The following is an 18892-nucleotide window of genomic DNA, read 5'->3' on the forward strand; positions in this document are numbered from 1 at the left end:
GGTAATATTATAATGAGATCCCTTTGCCACGTCACCAAAGGAGCGAAATCAGACGCGCTCGTGTTCTCAGAGGCTTGCAGAAAAAGGCTTCCCAAAACAAAGTTACTAGGTTAATCTTTTTCACGTTTCCTTGGTTGGTAGATGCACCAGGGACCTGATTATAGCACTTAAAACCTGGAAAAGTCAGATTTTCATGATATGTCACCTTTAAATAACATGACATATTTTCTCTTCCATGGCAGTACTTGATGAAGCCGACAGAATTCTGGACATGGGTTTCGCCGACACACTCAATGCCATTATTGAAAACCTTCCGAAAACACGGCAGACCCTTCTCTTCTCTGCCACTCAAACCAAGTCTGTCAAAGATCTGGCCAGACTGAGCCTGAAGAACCCAGAGTATGTGTGGGTCCATGAGCAGGCCAAGTTCAGGTAAGCTCATGGTTTTATAGTGATTTATGTTGGGCATCTTTGTTAGTCAGCCCGCTCTTAAAGAGATGAAAATTGTGTCATTTCCTGAACCTCATGTTGTTCCAAACTTGTAAGAATTTCTTTATTCTTCAGAACACACACACAAAAAAATGTAAGAATGTTGGTAACCAAACAGTTGCCGGTACCTACTGACTTCCCTAGTATTGAAAAAAATTCTGTGGAAGTCAATGGCTACTAGCAACTGTTTAGTTACCCACTTTCTTCCAAATATCTTCTTTTTTGGGGGGGTCAATACCTTTAATGTCTTTTTAACATCATGGATGGACATGAAGCTCTTAAACACTGATCTTCTCTGCAGTACACCAGCCACTCTGGAACAGAACTATATGGTGTGTGAGCTGCACCAGAAAGTCAACATGCTCTTCTCGTTTTTGAGGAGTCATCTTAAGAAGAAGATCATTGTCTTTTTTGCCTGCTGCAAAGAGGTAACAGCTCAAACAATTTCTGTAGTACATCTCAGTGTCTGTTTTCATAGAATGGAGTGGGTTTAAAAAGGCTGAAACCACTAGTAAAAATGATATAATATTACTCTTTTCTTTTCTTTTTTTTTTTTTTCTTTTTTTTGTTAATTAAAAAAAATAGAATTAAACTTTTTTCACATTATATATGAGCATTATTGTTTAGACTTTCAATTAAACATATCTTGCACTACTGTTCCAAAGAATCTGTAAAACTTTCTTGAGTCTCTTATGCTCACCAAGGTTGCTTTTAGTTCAGAAATTTATTTTGCATTTAGATCAAAAATACACTTGAAAACAGTAACATTTTGAAATATTATTTTAATTTGCCATAACATCTTTTTTTTTTATTTGAATATACTTTAAAATGTAATATATATGATTGCAAAGCTGAATTTGCAGCATTACTCCAGTCTTCAGTGTCACATGATCGTTTAGAAATCATTCTAATATGCTGATTTGCTGCTTAAGAAACATTTCTTATTATTATTATCAGTGTTGTGCTGCTTAATTTTTTTTCAGAATTCTTTCATGAATAGAAAGTTAAGAAGAACAAAAATTTTTGTAACATTATAAATATATTCACTGTTTAATCAATTAAATGCATGCTTGCTGAACAAAAGTATTGATCAAAAAAAGTTTTGAATGGTAGTGTGTTACTAGTAGTGTAATGATGATGAAATGCATTGGTATTGTTCTGTATGTGCAGGTTCAGTATCTGTTCCGGGTCTTCTGCCGGTTGCGTCCGGGTATCTCCGTACTTGCTTTGCATGGCAAACAGCAGCAGATGAAGAGGGTGGAGGTTTATAATGACTTTGTCCGGAAGACCTCAGCCGTCCTCTTTGCCACAGACATCGCTGCCAGAGGACTTGGTAATGGAAATTTATTCTGTGGAAAAATGCACATGTTAGCTTTGAATGACTGAAATAAGTGCTGTCAATTTAATATTTGATTTGAGCACAGATCTCAGCAAATGTTTGTGAATATTTTTTTAATGAAGCAGCATGTCCTGTAAATAAATCAGTTTGATGGACAGCCATAACTGAAACACATTTAATGGGTTTTTGTTTGTGGTCCTAGACTTCCCTGCAGTGAACTGGGTGCTGCAGTTTGACTGTCCTGAAGATGCAAACACATACATCCACAGAGTTGGCAGAACAGCCAGGTAACACTGATTAATTGTTTTAATCTGTATATTTAGTGACGGTTAATTTTTCATAAAGCATTGTAAAAAATCTTAACAGAAGAATGTTTTATCTGAAACACTAGATGGCAGATTTGAACCATTCCTCATCACTTCCATGATTCTAATACATATGGAAACAATGTTGACATTGGAATTAAGCTCTTACATAAAATCATATTTAACCACTGTACAGATTTGTCTATTTACACTGGACACATGATGGATTAACAGCAGCTCAGCTATTTAGTTTTTCCATTTTTGGACTTGTTACAGTCTCACCTTGAGGGCACGTTTTAGGCACTGGATAGCTACAGAAACATGTCAAGTTTCTCAGTGCTTAGAGCGAGACAGCACACACCTGCCATCCGCCCAGCTGCCAGCTTCACTCTCTTTTCTTGGTGCTACGCTTGTCTTTTCAGTGTGGAATCGATATTCTCAGTAACACCCCTTCATAGATCACCACCCTCTGCAGAAAGCTCATGAGCTTCAACACGAACGCTCACAGAGCTGAGCATTTAAAAAAAGAGAAACGGTTGTGTGAGAGGCCTGTATTGCAGCAGACCACCTAGTGTGACCTTAAAGGGACAGTTCACCAAAAAAGAAGAAATTCTGACCTCATGCACTCACTGTCATGCCATTCCAAACCTGATTGCTGATATTTTTATGTGGCACAGAAATGAGGAAATTTTGAGTGAAATATTCCTTTAACACACGCATTCTCTTTCTCTCTTTCTCTGCAGGTATAAGGAGGGAGGCGAAGCTCTCCTTGTCCTATTGGCCTCAGAGGAGAAGGGCATGATTGCACAGCTTCAAAAGAAGAAAGTTCCCATTAACAAAATCGAGTGAGTGCATCTCTCCTTTACTTTGTGACTGCATGCAGTCAGTTTTGCAGTGAAAATAAGATGAGCTTGGAGCTAATGTGTAGTTTGGTCAGTGTTGTAGTGTGTGACATGTTTAGCAGAGACTGTATGCATGGGCTTTGTGAATAATAGAGGAAGCCACATGCATGCTGAGAATGAAAGATGGCAGCTTAATGCATGTGATCATGTGAGATCATTATGATCTGTGATATCTACTGTGAGAATGCAGCTGCAGTCTCAGTCTCCACAGGCCTGATTTTATGTTTGCTGTTATTCAGTGTTACTGTACTCACAGAAATGTCCCAATTTAACCAGAATGCTCAGTTAATTTAGTTGCATTTGCAACTGCATTTACAAACATCAGTGCCTGACTGGAATGGGCAAAAATTCCGTTGTTTGTTTAATTTCAATTTAATTGAAATCCCTGTTTGTGTAATGGTCAGATGTCCCAATACTTTTGTGTTTATTTAGTGTATATTCCATAATTAGACACTTTTATTGAAAGCAAGTTATGTCACTATATGATCAGCTAGGGCTGGACAATAATTCAATATCAATATGTATCGCGATATAATTTTTTTCAATAACGGTGATATGATTTTTAAACACATTTCCGATATTTCGATATACATTACCAGCTTCCCATACATTGATTTATTTGTGCCGTTTGACTTCGTTGAATAAATATGAGCACTGCACGTTTCAAAATCATAACACGGCGTCGTGATATAAATTTTGGCCATATCGTCCAGCCCTATGATCAGCAGCCGTTTTTGTAGACAGTTGTTGTTGTTTTTTTCAAAGCAGCATGCGATGATTTCAATTTAAAGTTCAATTAAACATTTTATATCGTACAAAATATAATAATATAAAATAATGCAAAATTAAAATAATGTGCTTCTGTGTTTTTTTTATAATTTATTTGTTTTATAACTTTAAGTATTTGTTTATTTATGTTTTATTATAAACCATTTCATTGTTAATAAAGTGTTTTGTCAGTTGTTAATAAACTTAAAATTAATTAAACCTCTTTATTTTTAACTTTTTAAAACGTCTAAATTTTCATCCAATCACAAATATGTTGGACTCTGTTTACACCTGCACTGACCGCTTGACAGATGTTAATACCAGGTGTAAACAAGGCCATTGACTTAAAGGGATAGTTCACCCAAAAATGAAAATTCTGTCATTAATTACTCATCCTCATGTTGTTCCAAACCCGTAAGACCTCCGTTCATCTTCGGAACACAGATTAAAATATTTTTGATGGAATCTGAGAGCTCTCTGACCGTCCCATAGACAGTAAGGGCACTACCACGATCAAGGTCCAGAAACGTAGCAAGGACATCGTTAAAATAATCCATGTGACATCAGTGGTTCAACCATAGTTTCAAGGAGCTACGAGAATACTTTTTGTGCAAAAAGAAAACAGAAAAATAGCTAATAATAGCACCATTTTGGAGAGTATCACATACGTAAACAACGTATGTTGTTCTGTGTCAGCTGCGTCATGTAGATACGTTGTCTACGTTGTTTGCGCTTTGATCTGAACGAAAATGTTGCCGCGTAGTGCAGCTGACACAGAACAGCATACGTTGTTTACATATGTGATACTCTTCAAAATGGCGCTATAGGGTGACGCGGAGGAGACAAATTGTTGAATAAAGTTATTTTTGTTTTCTTTTCGCACAAAGTATTCTCATAGCTTCTTAAAATTACGGTTGAACCACTGATGTCTATAGGAGGGTCAGAGAGCTCTCAGAATTCATCAGAAATATCTTAATTTGTGTTCTGAAGACGAACGGAGTAATTAATGACAGAATTTCTATTTTTGGGTGAACTATGCCTTTAATCATTTGTTTTAATTCATTCACAGGGTGAACCCAGAGAAGTTGGTGTTCGTCCAGCAGAAGTTGGAGGCCTTCCTGGCACAGGAGAAGGAGCAGAAGGAACGAGCACAGAGGGTAAGGCCCGAGGAGACCTGAGTTCCTGTGCAGTCTGTCACACCTCGTCTCAAACACTAAAGCTTGATGCTGTACTGTAGAGCAGAGCCATGCTTTTAGGATAATCTGATTGTCTGCCTCACGCTCAGGGCTGAGCTTTGTGAGGCTCATTATAGAGAGAAGAACAGCATGAAATGTAATCGGGCAAATTGCTGCCATGAACGCCTGCTAGTGCACTCTCACTAATGTGTTTATCAGGGATAAGTTTTCAGATTTTATCCTCCGTAATGCCTCTTCTCTTTTTCCCCTCCTCTCAACGGCAGTGTTTTGTGTCCTACCTCCGCTCCGTCTATCTAATGAAGAACAAAGACGTCTTTGATGTTTTCCAGCTCAAACTCCCAGAATATGCCATGTGAGTGGATGCTGTGAAGTAATGCCCAGCAGTCCTCTGTGTAAATGTGTTTGTGTGTGTGCCATGCGTGTCCACTTTGAACACACTCTTGAGGACTTCAAATGATGTGTCGTTGTTATGCAATTAAATCATCCAAAAAGAAACCATCACCATCTGTTTTGAAAACAGAGACTGTTTAATACAATTATTTTGTTCATAATTCATTATAGTCTAGTGGTTTGTGTCCATAATCTTGTCTCTATTTTTCCATATCCCCATATCCTGTCCAAAACTGTCTTTATTTATAAAAAGTGTCAAAAATGACCTGTCACTGTATGTTCAGCGGTCATATTTCTGATCATACTTGAACAGTTCATTTTAAAGCAGCATGTACCTTTAAATTTTTTTTTTTAATTATTAATATAGAAAATATACAAATATTATATTAATGTTTTGTTCTAAAAGCTTTTTTTCCCCATCTGCAAATGTCTCTATTAATAAAAAGTGGCAAAAAGAACTGAAATAGTAAAAAATTATCTGTCACTATATTCAGTAATCGTTTATAATCATATTTGAGCAGTTACTTTCTTTTAAAACAGCATATAACCGTTTTAATTTTTAAAAAACATTTGGAATTTTATTCATGCACATTTTATATATTATAGAATATATACTCTATTATAAATGCTTTATTTTTTACAAAACATTTTATTTTTAATAGACTTTTTTTAGACTTTATAAAAAGTGGCAAAAAGAACTCATATGGGATTTTTTTTAAAATGCATTTGATTTGATGTCAAGCTGACATCTTTGTATGGTCTTGTTGATGTCAGGTCACTGGGTTTGGCGGTGGCTCCGCGGGTCCGTTTCCTCAATAAGGCCCAGCAACAGAAGAGTGGAGTGACGCAGGACAACAGCGGCACTGCAGGACACGAGTCTGAAGATGATCTGAAGAGTTTCAAAGCCCAACTCAAAGGAGAGCAGTCTAAGTCTCAGTCCTCACAGTCTGAGGAAGAAGAGGATGATGATGAGGATGAGAATAAGGATGAGGAGACATTAAAGCCTGCAGCTCTGCTATGTGGCTTTAATGAAGAGGATGAGGATGACCAGAAAGATCAGGACCTACTGACTGTCAAGCGTAAAGATGTGTTCAATATCAATGAAGAGAGCCAGGATGATGAGGTAAATAAACAACACGCATCTGGTGTAATTACAGTTATTGCACATTTTTGATGGGCTGTGCTTTGTGAACACAGGAATTATTAGCAGTTAAGGGGTCCCATTTTAATATAAATGGTTGCCTAAGGCAATTTCATGGCTGAATGTTTGATTTTATGCACCTGCTAGTAATAAGTGTGACAGAAATGGCTCAAACTATTAATTAGAGGAAAATGTCCATATACTTTTGGCTTTATAACCGAGTAATGGTCACATTTTGCCATGCTGAAACAGGACGTTCCTGAATGCATCATTTGCATCTATTTTAACATAACACAGGAATTCAATTGAGAATACAAAATCACAAATAATCTATAAAAAGGTTTGAATACAAATTACACACTTCAGCTTTATCCTTGACATGAAACATGGAAAATAATTAATGCAGCTTATCTTTGTAACGGTGGGAAGATTGTATCTGTGGTGCTTGAGAAATGGACATTGTTTTCAGTCATCTTCCTCCTAACGTCTCGGCTGTTGTGACCCATTGCACTGTGATTCAGAAGAGCTTCTATTCGAGGTTCTGTGCACTTTGCGTTCAGAGCGCCTGGTTTTAATAGGCCTCCAGATATGAAGACATGCTAAATTATGTAACTCTCCTCTGAATATGCCTTTGAGACGCAGTTAACATTATGAGAGACGCGGACCTGTGAGTCATGTCAGAATTGCCTGATATGTCTTGAGGCTCCACAATCAAAAAAAACAAGGGCTGTCAGTTGTATTAATTTAGCCCTATAATTTATTGTTATTATTAAAAATAGTTCATTATTAAACATTTGGTATTATTATTAGTATTTTAAAGAATAATGATTCTATTGACCGATTAAATTCAAATGTAAAGACATTTTTAAAAATGCTGTTCTTTATCAGTCACAGTTTTCACAAAACTTAAGAAGCAGCAACTGTTTTCAACAGTAAGAAATGTTTCTTAAACACCAAATCAGCATATTAAAATGATTTCTAAAGGACCATGTGCCACTGAAGACTGGAGTAATGGCTGCTAAATATTCACAGGAATAAATTAATTGTAAAGTATAGAAAACAACAATTATTTTAAATTGTAATATTTTACAATATTACTGCTTTCACTGTAGTTTTGATACATACATATAAAGAATTAAATGATGAAAAAGCAACAACTCGATTTATAATTAAAATATGGAAATAATAAAATGTCTTTGAATTATCATCTTTTGCTGGCTTTTCTCTGCAAATGTGGATATATTGATTAGTCAACACCTTGTAAATGATTTGATTTTGATTTTTATAGTCAATTAAGTCAACCATTTTTGTTAAAATTTGATGCACAAGGGCTAAAGGATGTTACAACGTTACTTGACACACGACCTGTTAAAGTGCAGATGAGTAAGTATCTTTTTTCGAGTTTGCAGAGTGTTTAAGTGGAAAGTGGTTTTCCTCAAGATCTGAACCTTTTCACATCTCATCAGCAATCGACTTTAATGACTACAGAGGAGAAAGTAATATTGTGGAGTGGTGTTGGGTGTCTCAATGTCCTGGTTGAATGACGGGATCGAATGAACTGTTTTCGGAGCTCCTTTATGAATTCGCTTTTTTTAATCTTGGCCTCAGGGAGGTAAAAATGACAGCTTTTATAATTACATCTGCTTGTGTAAAATACATTTTCTCTTTCTTTAGGGCACAGATGCTAAGGCCAAGAATCAGAAACAAAAGGAATCCAAATTCAAAGACGCAAAGAAAATACAGAAAAAGAACTTCAGGGTCAACACTAAGAAGATCTTCACTGAGGAGGGAGAGGTTTGTATGATCAGAAACACATTACTGAGAGTCATAAAAGGCAGTGTACATTAACTGTGATGTATGTGGGCAGGTGGTGCAGCAGTGGCCTCCATTGCAAAAGACCGTGGTACCAGATGAAGAGGAGGAGGAGACGTCTGGCATTAATGTGGAAGCAGCCAAAGAGCGGCTTCGCAAGGAAGACCAGGAGTTCGACAAGATCGAGTACCGTCGTAAAATCAAGGAGAAGCATAGGGTGAGATAGACCATACCATCATATTTTCCATCCTCCTGGTTCATGCCAAGTTTATATAGCTCCTCCTTGAGTCAAAAGGCTTCTTTGAATCACTTTATTTATTGTGTTCAGCTCCAGGTGTTTCAGATTAAAGTAATATTGAAGGAGCTGAGGGCAATGGGCAATCGAAAAGACACTCTGGCCCTGTGGCTGGTGCTCTCGCAGGTTCAGGCAAATCGAAATAACTGAGATGCCTGATCAGGCAGCGTGGCTTGAAGCTCCAGGCGTCAGTGCTGAGATTGGGCCTCTGTGAATTATTACTGTAGTTCTGAGTATTGGACAAGCTTTTAAAGGATTGCTCTCCGGCAAAATCACACCATTTGCATTGTTCCAGCAAAGAGTTTTCTCGTTGAGAGTCAAGTATGGTGAAGTGCATCCCTAGTTTATGTCTGATGTAGTTTTCAGTTTATTTTTGTTTTTTTGAAATCGATCGCTGGGAGAGTGTAGCTCAGTGAGAAAGCACAGAAGTAATGGGATCTATTTCTGTAACTGGACACAGAGCAGATGAGCGCCATGTTCTTTATGTCCTGTTTCAGTGGCCCTTTTTCATTCCAGTTAAACCTAGAGTTAGTTTTTAGTCGATTTTTGCTGTTTTCCTCTTTTTTTAACGATAGAGTACAGAAGGCAGGAATTGATTGGAAAAAGAGTTGAACTTGCGACAATCATATGAGCACCATGGCTTAATATGTCTGCTAAACAGTAGATCAGGGTTTTCCAAACTCCAAAGTAAATCATAAAAATACAAATTAAATAAAAATGAATAATTAATAAAATCATAAAAATCTCAGAATAAAGACAGTCAAAATAAAATGCTTACTCAAAAGATTAAATGATTTACGGACAAATAATTAATCATAAAAATTTAAAATGAAAGTAAATCAGTAAATCATGAACATGCAAATGTGTTGTTAAATTATCTAAATAATCAATTCAAATCTCAGATGTACTTCAAGCAAATATTTTGTCATAAAGCTTGGACAGACAACAAAGTTTGGTAGTTCCTGCACTAGGTCTTGGCTTGGTTTTTGCCAAACATTTAACCAGATGAGTCATCCATTGAAAAGCAAATATTAAAGTCAATGTAAAATAAGATGCAGGTATTTCATTGAATACATTTTTTTTTTTTACGTAATCTCTGAAACAACATTCCTGTTCTTCTGACATCACTTAGACTTTACATGTTATATGTAATGTTCCCCAATAGCCACACAGCTATTTAGCCCATGTTTTGGCAAACTCTCATTCTGGTCAGGCTCTATTTGTATGTAATGGACACTTTTTTTCCAATCAATACAATCACCATTTTTTTTTTATCTTATAAAAAAACCTATTTTGCTCAGAAATACATCAAATTGTGGAATTAAGTTGTGTTATAAACTAAATTGTCTTTGATTTTAATAAGCTGAAACTGAATATTTGGCCCTATTTTTTTATAAACAGAGAGGTTGTTGTCTATGTTAACCCAGCATAGTACATTTTAAATCTTTCATATCTCAGCCAAGCAAAAACTAAAATAAAACATGCTGGTGCCAGTCTCTCCTGCCAATTTCTTCTGTCAAGTACTGACATGCAGACTGGCATACAGTAAAAACTTTTTTTTTTTTTTCTTCTTCTCTGAAAGTCACGAGGCAGAAGACATTGTCTGTGAACATTCCTGTGAAAAGCCTAACCATCCTAATCCATTTTGATTTAGTATTTTGTGCTGTCAGAGACTTTGAGAGGCAGCTACCCAGTAATCCATCAGATACGTGCTCATGTTCATTAATCAGACACGCTAGGCTCGCTGGTGCCTTTGTGTTTCATATTCTCTTATGGAGTCTTTATTACTCCAGCAGAACAACATTTGTAGCTGAACCCTGAGACTAACATCATGCATAGGGTTTTTTCTGTTCCTTTAAAACCGCTGATGGGTTTTGCTGTCAGGGTTTTGCTGCATATGTGATGTGTGCCAAGTCAGCAACTCAAGATGTGTCAGTAAAGTTTAACTTTAAGGGTAGGCTGAGTCCTTAGACCTCCTAAGCTATTCATATCAAACTTGTGCATTCTTTTAATGAGAATATAGTTTTATAGAGTACCACAGTGTTCTTGCGGATCTGTGGGAGGATAATAACCTATTTAGAGAGTTTTTAGATAGAATAATGTTCCTGGCTTTCTCAAATATGCTCAGGTCAAACTCACACTTTTTTTTACTTTTTTTTTTTTTTTTTATTAAAGAAATTAAGAAACTGTTATAATTAACTGAAAGTAATAGCAAAAAAATGTCACATGAAACTAAATTAACACCAGAAGAAATGCCTGAAATACTTTTTAATAAGCAGTAGTGAAGTTATTTGAAATTAAATATTTCTATAAAAGAGATCTCCAATGATCTCTACCTTTAAAAATGTTAGTTTAAATGTTTGGAAGCACTTTATTATTACTAACATGCATATTACTAGCATATTGGATGTTTATTAGTACTTATAAAGCATATATTGATGCCTTATTCTGCATGACCATATTTTAGATCCCATAATCCTACCTAACATTGACAACTACCTTACTAACTATTAATAAGGAGCAAATTAGGAGTTTGTTCTGAGAAAACTCTTAGTTAATAGTGAATATTTGTTCTGTATTCTAAAGTGTTACCAAATGTTTTATGCAATATATTATGACATATTTAATGGCAACCCACCACTGTCACTGACTTGGATTTTGTGGCACTGATATTTGTGCAATGACATATCCAAGTGAACCGGTGGATATGTTTCCACATTTAGCATCATTTGACATTTCGAAAGTAATGAAAAGCCAATGAAATGCACTTGACATTGGGTTTATTACACTCTCAGCGCTCTGATTTCCATTCAACCCTCAACCTCTTAATATTTCCCGTCTTCCAGACATCTGTGAGTCACTAGTAATGTGTATAGTTGTGTCTGGTAGTCCAGTCGCCCCTTTATATTGGAAAATGACACAAGACAAACATCAAGTCCTATTCATTCTCTCTCCGAAAGAAATGCAGAGCACTGAAGTTAAATTGTGCTTTCTTTTCCCCGAGTCTGTGTAATCATTTCAACCCCTTGCTGTTTGACATGTTTATGAGATTGTGGCGTGACCAAATATAAGTACCTGAGCGCCTATTTATTAAGTAATTTCTTTTTTTCTCTCTCTCGTTTTCAACAGGAGAAAAGACTGAAGGAGAAAGCAGCTCGAAGGGAAGCGAGCAAACAGCATAAAGAGGTATGTCAACCATAGCTCAAAGTCATCTTGAAAGCTGGATGTTAATGATGATAGCCGCCGGTATTGTATGTGAATTTAAAGCAACAGCACATTTAAAGCAAATTTGAGGATCTGAAAGGTCCATAAAATGGTTTATGATTTGAAATGAGGAATTCCTGTCACAGGAAGTCAGAGGGGAAAGATGCCCCTGAGTTTCTGGCCTTTCCCTCCCACAAACAGCGCATAATTTACAGGATGGCAGCTGTCATGTGTCCTGTCTCTCTCTGCCTGTCCTCGCTGGGGGATTGAGCTCTGCGCATCCATATGGAAATGCAGCTGCTGCTCTCCTCTCGTTTGTCATCTGATCAATGCAGCGGTCTGTCCAAGAACACGTGACTATTCATCACCACCCTAACAATGAATCTCAGCACTCTTTTAGCATTCACTCATTCCTTCGACTTAACAGCCCGATTGGTGGTCGATCTGTCCGTCATTACACATGGTCCAGATTAATTTAGAGAGCTATTGAATCACCCTTTTGACAGCATATGCTGTAACAGATAGCAGTGCCGCTTCATTTCCTGTCAATTTCGCTTCTTTTGGGGCTCCTCCCGAGACGTTTGAGGAAATAGATGGACCCGACAGAGTCTTGTTGCTCAATCGGTGACAGTCATTACAGAGAAATTCGTTAATGTAACGCCATTCATTTACAAAAAAAACTTACCTTTCCTTCATTTCATTTGTAGAAGGTTGCCACAGTCACGGAAAATATGCCTTAAGCAGTTTTGCTGCCTAAACTTTTTGTGGAAATAGTGATACTTTTTTTTTAGGATTATATGATGATTTAAAGGGGACATCAGTGTTTGAACATAAATGTGTGTTGGCAGTGTGTGTACACAACCACACTATAATGATAAAAATCCACCCAGTGCCTTTTTTTTTAAATCACCTCTAATCATAAGCACTGTCTCAGATCAAGCTATTCACAGATTCTTGGCAGAGTGACAACACCAAGGCCCTTCCCACGACTATTGACAGACACTGCCGTTTTAGCATAGACCCGCCCTGAGTGAGCTGTCAACAGTCCGCCATTGTTTCAACGCCGGAGCTGAAGTAGACAAGAATGGCTACCAAGCGATTGAGGTGTTTTGTTGTTGGATGTAATAATGAACATAGCAGTCGTCATTTACTCCCGACATCTGAGCTGCTGTAGACGCAGTGGATTATGTTTGTTTTTGAAGTGAATGCACCCCCAATCTCCCTAAATGCGTTTTGTTCATGCAAATCATTCGTGATTCAGCCTCAAATCCAGAAGTGAGTATAAGGTTATTGCAAATCGCCTTTTCTAATAATGTGCTAGTTAGCACGAATGTAGCTAAAGTTACAATCTCAGAGAGCTGCTCCTCACCCCACTGAAGACGGGCGGGGCAAGCAGTAACTCATTAGCATTTAAAGGGACATGCACCGAAACGGGTCGCTGTGAACAGAGTTGTTTTTGACAGGGTAAAAAGGGTGTTGTTTTACACTACCATTGAGAAATTTTAATCAAAGTATGTTATAGACTTTTCATGAAGACATAAAGAATCATACCAACTTGTGGAAAATGAGCATCTGATGTCCCCTTTAAAAAGTCCACAATTTTTGATCATTTTAATGTATCCTTGCAGAATAAAAGTATTAATTTTTTTTTTTTAAATACTGACCAGAAGCAATTGAATGGTAGAGTACTATTTATTGTCATTTTAGTGTATTTAATTTTTTTTTCTAGTTTTGTTTTAAGTTCTTGCTTTATTCCAGAGTCTTTTATACTGACCCCCGTTTATGTCTGTTCTCGTTCTCTGGCGTTATTCAGCGCACATAGGCATCTGTTCAAAGTGCAGGTCTGTCAGCAGAATTCAAATAGGTCTTACAAAGCATGATTAGATTACTGCACAGGCAGAAGCAATGCTGAATACAGAGTATCCTGTACCTAAAGAAACCCCATATCAGGTCCAAGCACAGATATACACGGTCCCCCTAACCAAATCTTTGACGGCAGAAGGCTGTTCTACACTGTAGATTATTCAGACCAAGTACCACCCACTTAGACATGAAGAATTCAACCTGTGAAGTGACCAAGCACAGTTTATTTTATATGATTTTCATTTTGTTCCTTTATCTGTAATAGATTATACCACAATATTATCCTGGCACAGACAATTCAGCCTCTACCAATATGGGCGGTCTGTTTAGATGTGCATATTACTGTAGATCTGTGAATTGACACAGTGGGGATTTAGATTTATGGAGTTATGTGTAAGAAACAAAACCGTTTGGCCACAGACATATGTTTTTCTTTGTCTTAAACCAAAGAAGAAGAGGTCAGAACACGGGGTCATGCTGCACACTATAGACCTTACCAGGATTAAGAAGCTTGCTTGAGGGCACAGCTAGTCCGTCTGGAGGTGGAGCAGACCAGTGGGAAAATAAATCTGGTTGTGACCAGCCCAAGGTCTGAGTTGTTAGGTTTTTGAAACTTTTAATGAACAAAGACAGGGCTGGAATCGATTCCTTTACCACTATCGCTGGAGGAAACGGACACACTTTAGTTGTAAATGATCAAAGACCTGACATATTTCGGGAGATGGTATTCATTGAACAGGATGTGAAGGACCTCTAATAGCCACAAGTGCATTTATAATACCTAGAGAGATCTATCCATTAGCGTTCTCAATGGCAGTTGCTCAGCTGGTGCAGGACCCCCTCAGATGCAAAAATGTGCACCTTTAGGGATACAACAGCTCGTCACTGGGGCAGTACCCTCAAAAGGACATCTTTGCACCTTATGTACCCCTAAAAGGTTCATAGTAGTACCTTAAGGGTACATATTACTACTCTAAGGTACTAATATGCAGCTTTTAGGGGTAAATATAAGTTACTACATCTTCAAAAATTAAAAGGATAGTCCACTCAAAAAAAGAACTTTCTGTGATCATTTACTCACCCTCATGTTGTTCCAAATCTGTATGACCTTTTTTCTTCTGTGGAACATAAAAGACGATATCTTGAAGAATATTGGTAACCAATGAAACAATGAAAGTCATTAGGAATCAAAACTGTTTGTTTTTTAATATTTTCTTCAAAATATTTTCTTTTGTGTACAGTAAATCATAAAATCGGCTTAGTATTTACACTACAAATACAATGTTACAAGTTAATGGGGAAAGAAAATATTAATTGCGAAAGGTGCCATCGTATAAGATATCAGATAATCAGTATTAACGATAAATAAGTACATTATGTAATTGAAGTATTCTCTCTGTCACACAGGAGAAGAAGAAAGGTGATGATGACGACAATGATGATGATGATGATGATGAGGAGGAGGAGGCGGTAGCGTATCTGTCAGGTGCTGATGAAGAATTTGACCCCAGCACACTTCCTGACCCCGACAAAGTGCACAACTCCGAGTCCTCCTCTGAGGAGGAAGAATGGTAAGAATAAAACTTTTGCGAACAACATTAACGACTTTAATCACTTTCAAAGGTCGTGCAGCAATTTCATCTCTCAAACCTCTGATTCATCTCAATGAAAACCGATTGAGTTTTTCATGAAAAGCTAGGAGTGTTAAAAAGGCACAGGACGTGGCCTAAAGGATAGTGATCCTCTAAAATACAAAGTTTCTAATTATGCACACACAGCTTCAAATTGAATGCCTATATTTGAGTGTTGAACCAAATATCATATTTTCCCCTTATCAGTGCATTGCGAAGGTATGCAGGGCTTTGTGTTAGTGGAAAACCATTACACCAGTAAATCAAGCCAATCAGTCCGACACCACATCACGAGGCCGTAATTATTCCGAAATGAGGAATTGATTCTTCTGATACTTAATTACTGCCTCGGCTTTCTCAGCTCTCTCTGCTTGTATTGAGTTTGTAGCGTTCGATTAGGCTCAGGCATGCTGATCCGGTGTTCTTTTTGTACTGAGGTCCGCTGCAGAATTGCCTCTCGGAGGAGGTATCCTTCTGCAGGGGAAAAAGATTCATGATGATTCATTTTCCCCATGGCAGCATTAAGCATAGATCTTTTAGTTCGCTGTAGATAATCTATAAAATGCATAATTGCATCCAGATTTAAAGTGAGAGGCAGGACCATACGTTATGCTTTTTTTTTTTCACACTCTCACTCTCGCTTTTTGTCTTTCGTCCGATCTTCTCTTGTAAAACCCAGTCACGTCCTCTGTTCTCATTCGCCTTCGGTCTTTCCATCTGTCGGCCCGTACCTTTATGTCTCTGTTTTTCTGTCATTCACTCATGTACGCGCATTAAGGACGCTCACTGACACACACAAACACTTGGGGTGTAGCAGTGCAGGTGATACGGCATAGACAGCAGCAGTGGCTCTGATTAATGACTTGGTGCGGTGTGTTTACTGCATGGCTACACTTACTGAATGCAGGAGAGGCTCCGGTGCTGTAAATCTGATAAATCTCTTTTTCTTCCTCTTCCTTTGGCTCGCTCACCCATTTTCTCTTCCGTTATATGGAAGGCTGGTGTTCGGGACTGGAGCCAGAGGCTTCACTAACCGTGAGCTCTTTCCTGTTGCGGTACCTGTCTTCCTGCTTTGCTGTCTTGACAGATACCTCCCTCCCATAAATCTAATAGGATCTTATTGGCCCTGCCTCACCTCTGCCCCTGCCAGCACTTTGTGTCAAGAATAGCAAGATGCTGTACAAATCTTTGGAAATATTCCTTAAAGCGAGAGTGCAGTTACAATGAATGCTGAGTTACAGTAAAATGAATGAGTGGTCCATTTGTAGAGGTTCATGATAAGTTTTTTGAATGATGAATCTGTTCAGTGAATCAGTCGATCCGGTCATAAACATTTCTAAATTATTCATTTATGACTCTCTTCTCAATGATTCTGTCTCAAGTTTAACTAACTGACTCATTGATCCCGTCGCAGCAGTTAACGGATCATATCGGGAATCCAACAACTAGGGCGGCATGATTAATTGAAATGAAAACCGATATGCAATATATATTAGTGTGATTATCAAATCGTAAAAACTGTGGTTTAATTCAATAAATATTTGCTGCGTGAGTGAAGTGCAGTACTGTTTACACGCAAGTAGGAGTAGATGCTACTCCCTCACTCCACTCATCTCTGGATCTGCTCTGAATTTAAGTTGCCTAAAATAAAGCGGCTGTGCTCAACAAAAAATATATATTTTAAGGACTGCTTTCTGCACTGAAAATAAAATGTTGATGATAAAGAAGTTAAGACAGCCATAAATATGAGTATTGTAATTCTACACTTACACAGTAAAATTATTATTTTATTTTTATTAAATATATAATTGGTTTTTATTTTATGGTCGAAGTACAATAGTGTTAATTTTTATTTTGTTAAAATTTTATTTAGTGTTTTTTATGCAGCTTATAATAATAATAATAATTATTATTATTATAAGCTGCATAAAAATATTATTGTAATTAGTCATATATATATATATATATATATATATAATTACAAAATGTTGGCAAAATCGTGCCGCCCTACAAACAAGCACATCAAACCTGGAAACACACACATTTATTTATAGCACAATATTTTAAATTGTAGAAAATTTGCAATTTATTATTTTTTTCCAAATCGTGCAGCCCTTCCAACAACTGACAAGAAGATATAGATTTTCTTATATACACAGTGTTCCTTAAGTGATAGTTCACCCAAAATGAAAATTCTGTCATTTACTTACCCTTAAGTTATTCTAAACATGTATGACTTTCTGGTTACACTTTATGTTAAGGTCCAATTCTCACTATTAACAAACCATTAACTACGACTTTTGCCTCAATGAACTCCTAATTTGCTGCTTATTAATAGTAAGTAAGGTAGTTGTTAAGTTTAAGTATTGGATAGGATTAGGGTTGTAGAATATGGTCATAATAAGTGCTTTATAATTACTAATAAACAGCCAATATGTTAATAATAGGCACGATAATAAGCAACTAGTTAATAGTGAGAATTGACCCCTATACTAAAGTGATACTTACTGACTTTATTCTGTAGAACACCAAAGAAGATATTTCAAAGAATGTTGGTAACAGTTTTGTTACCCATTAACTTCCGTTGTACTGACCAAAAAACTGAGTGACATGAGTTAATGATTTTCATTTTTGGTCATTTTCCCTTTCATTTTGATATTTTTTACCAGCAGTGCTTTATTTAGCTTGTTGATTTGCACATCCCTAATCCTGAGTCATTGAGCTGGTTGGACATAGCCAGTAATTTGAAACTCTATATGACCAGAAGCCCTTAACAACTTAAAGGGTTAGTTCACCCAAAAATGAAAATTAGCCTGTGTTTTACTCGCCCTCGAGGCATCCTAGGTGTATAGGAACAGAAGGAAACACGATGCATTAAGAGAAAAAACTTTTGAACAGGATGAAGATGTCCCAATTTTTCTTATTTTGCTGGAATATAATTTTTTTCCCATTTAGTACTGCCTCGGAAGCAACAGAAGATACTTGCATGTTTCCCGGAAGACAAATTAAGTACAATTTACCTTGATCTTCAAATTCAAAAAGTTTTCTTAATGCATCGTGTTTCCTTCTGGAGCATCAGTGAATGTTTGAACCTTTTTTAATAGTTGTGTTTGAGTCCCTCAGTTGTCCTCAGTGTGAAAAGATGGATCTCAAAATCATACAGTCACTGCTGGAAAGGGTTCAAATATGCAAACGATTCTAGAAAACTGAAGAATCTGCAGGACACAGAGGATTTTTCTGAGGAACAGTGCTCAGTTTAACTGTTCAGAACAAACAAGGGACTCATGAACAACCATCACAAAACAAAAAACAGTGGTAGATCATCCAGGTAACCACACACAGTATTAAGAACCAAGGGTTCCCAAACGTTTGAAGGGGGTTATTTTTATAATTTCAGCTATTTTTTTGTCTTGTGGACTATATGTAAACATCTTTTATGTAAAATATCTTACTCGGGACAGTACTAAATAAAAAATAACATGCATTTTGTATGAGCTCTCTTATTTTGTTAAAATTATTCACATTTTCACAGATTCTGCAAGGGGTTCCCAAACTTT

At 36.9% G+C, this 18892-nt stretch overlaps 1 protein-coding gene across 1 annotated transcript in view; it reads left to right on the top strand.

The window, feature by feature from the left end:
- Positions 1-18892, top strand: part of LOC107693530 (probable ATP-dependent RNA helicase DDX10) — a 28544-nt gene that overhangs the window by 3027 nt on the left and 6625 nt on the right. Inside the window, exons 6-17 of the mRNA XM_016492951.1 lie at positions 243-432; positions 791-917; positions 1660-1822; positions 2031-2115; positions 2877-2978; positions 4873-4960; positions 5263-5351; positions 6164-6512; positions 8205-8324; positions 8398-8559; positions 11767-11823; positions 15112-15275. Coding sequence (XP_016348437.1) covers positions 243-432; positions 791-917; positions 1660-1822; positions 2031-2115; positions 2877-2978; positions 4873-4960; positions 5263-5351; positions 6164-6512; positions 8205-8324; positions 8398-8559; positions 11767-11823; positions 15112-15275 — 1696 coding nt within the window. The remainder of the gene's footprint in view (positions 1-242; positions 433-790; positions 918-1659; positions 1823-2030; positions 2116-2876; positions 2979-4872; positions 4961-5262; positions 5352-6163; positions 6513-8204; positions 8325-8397; positions 8560-11766; positions 11824-15111; positions 15276-18892) is intronic.

This window comes from Sinocyclocheilus anshuiensis, unplaced genomic scaffold, assembly GCF_001515605.1.
Source record: "Sinocyclocheilus anshuiensis isolate Anshui unplaced genomic scaffold, SAMN03320099.WGS_v1.1 scaffold1208, whole genome shotgun sequence".
In the NCBI taxonomy this organism is placed as follows: domain Eukaryota; kingdom Metazoa; phylum Chordata; class Actinopteri; order Cypriniformes; family Cyprinidae; genus Sinocyclocheilus; species Sinocyclocheilus anshuiensis.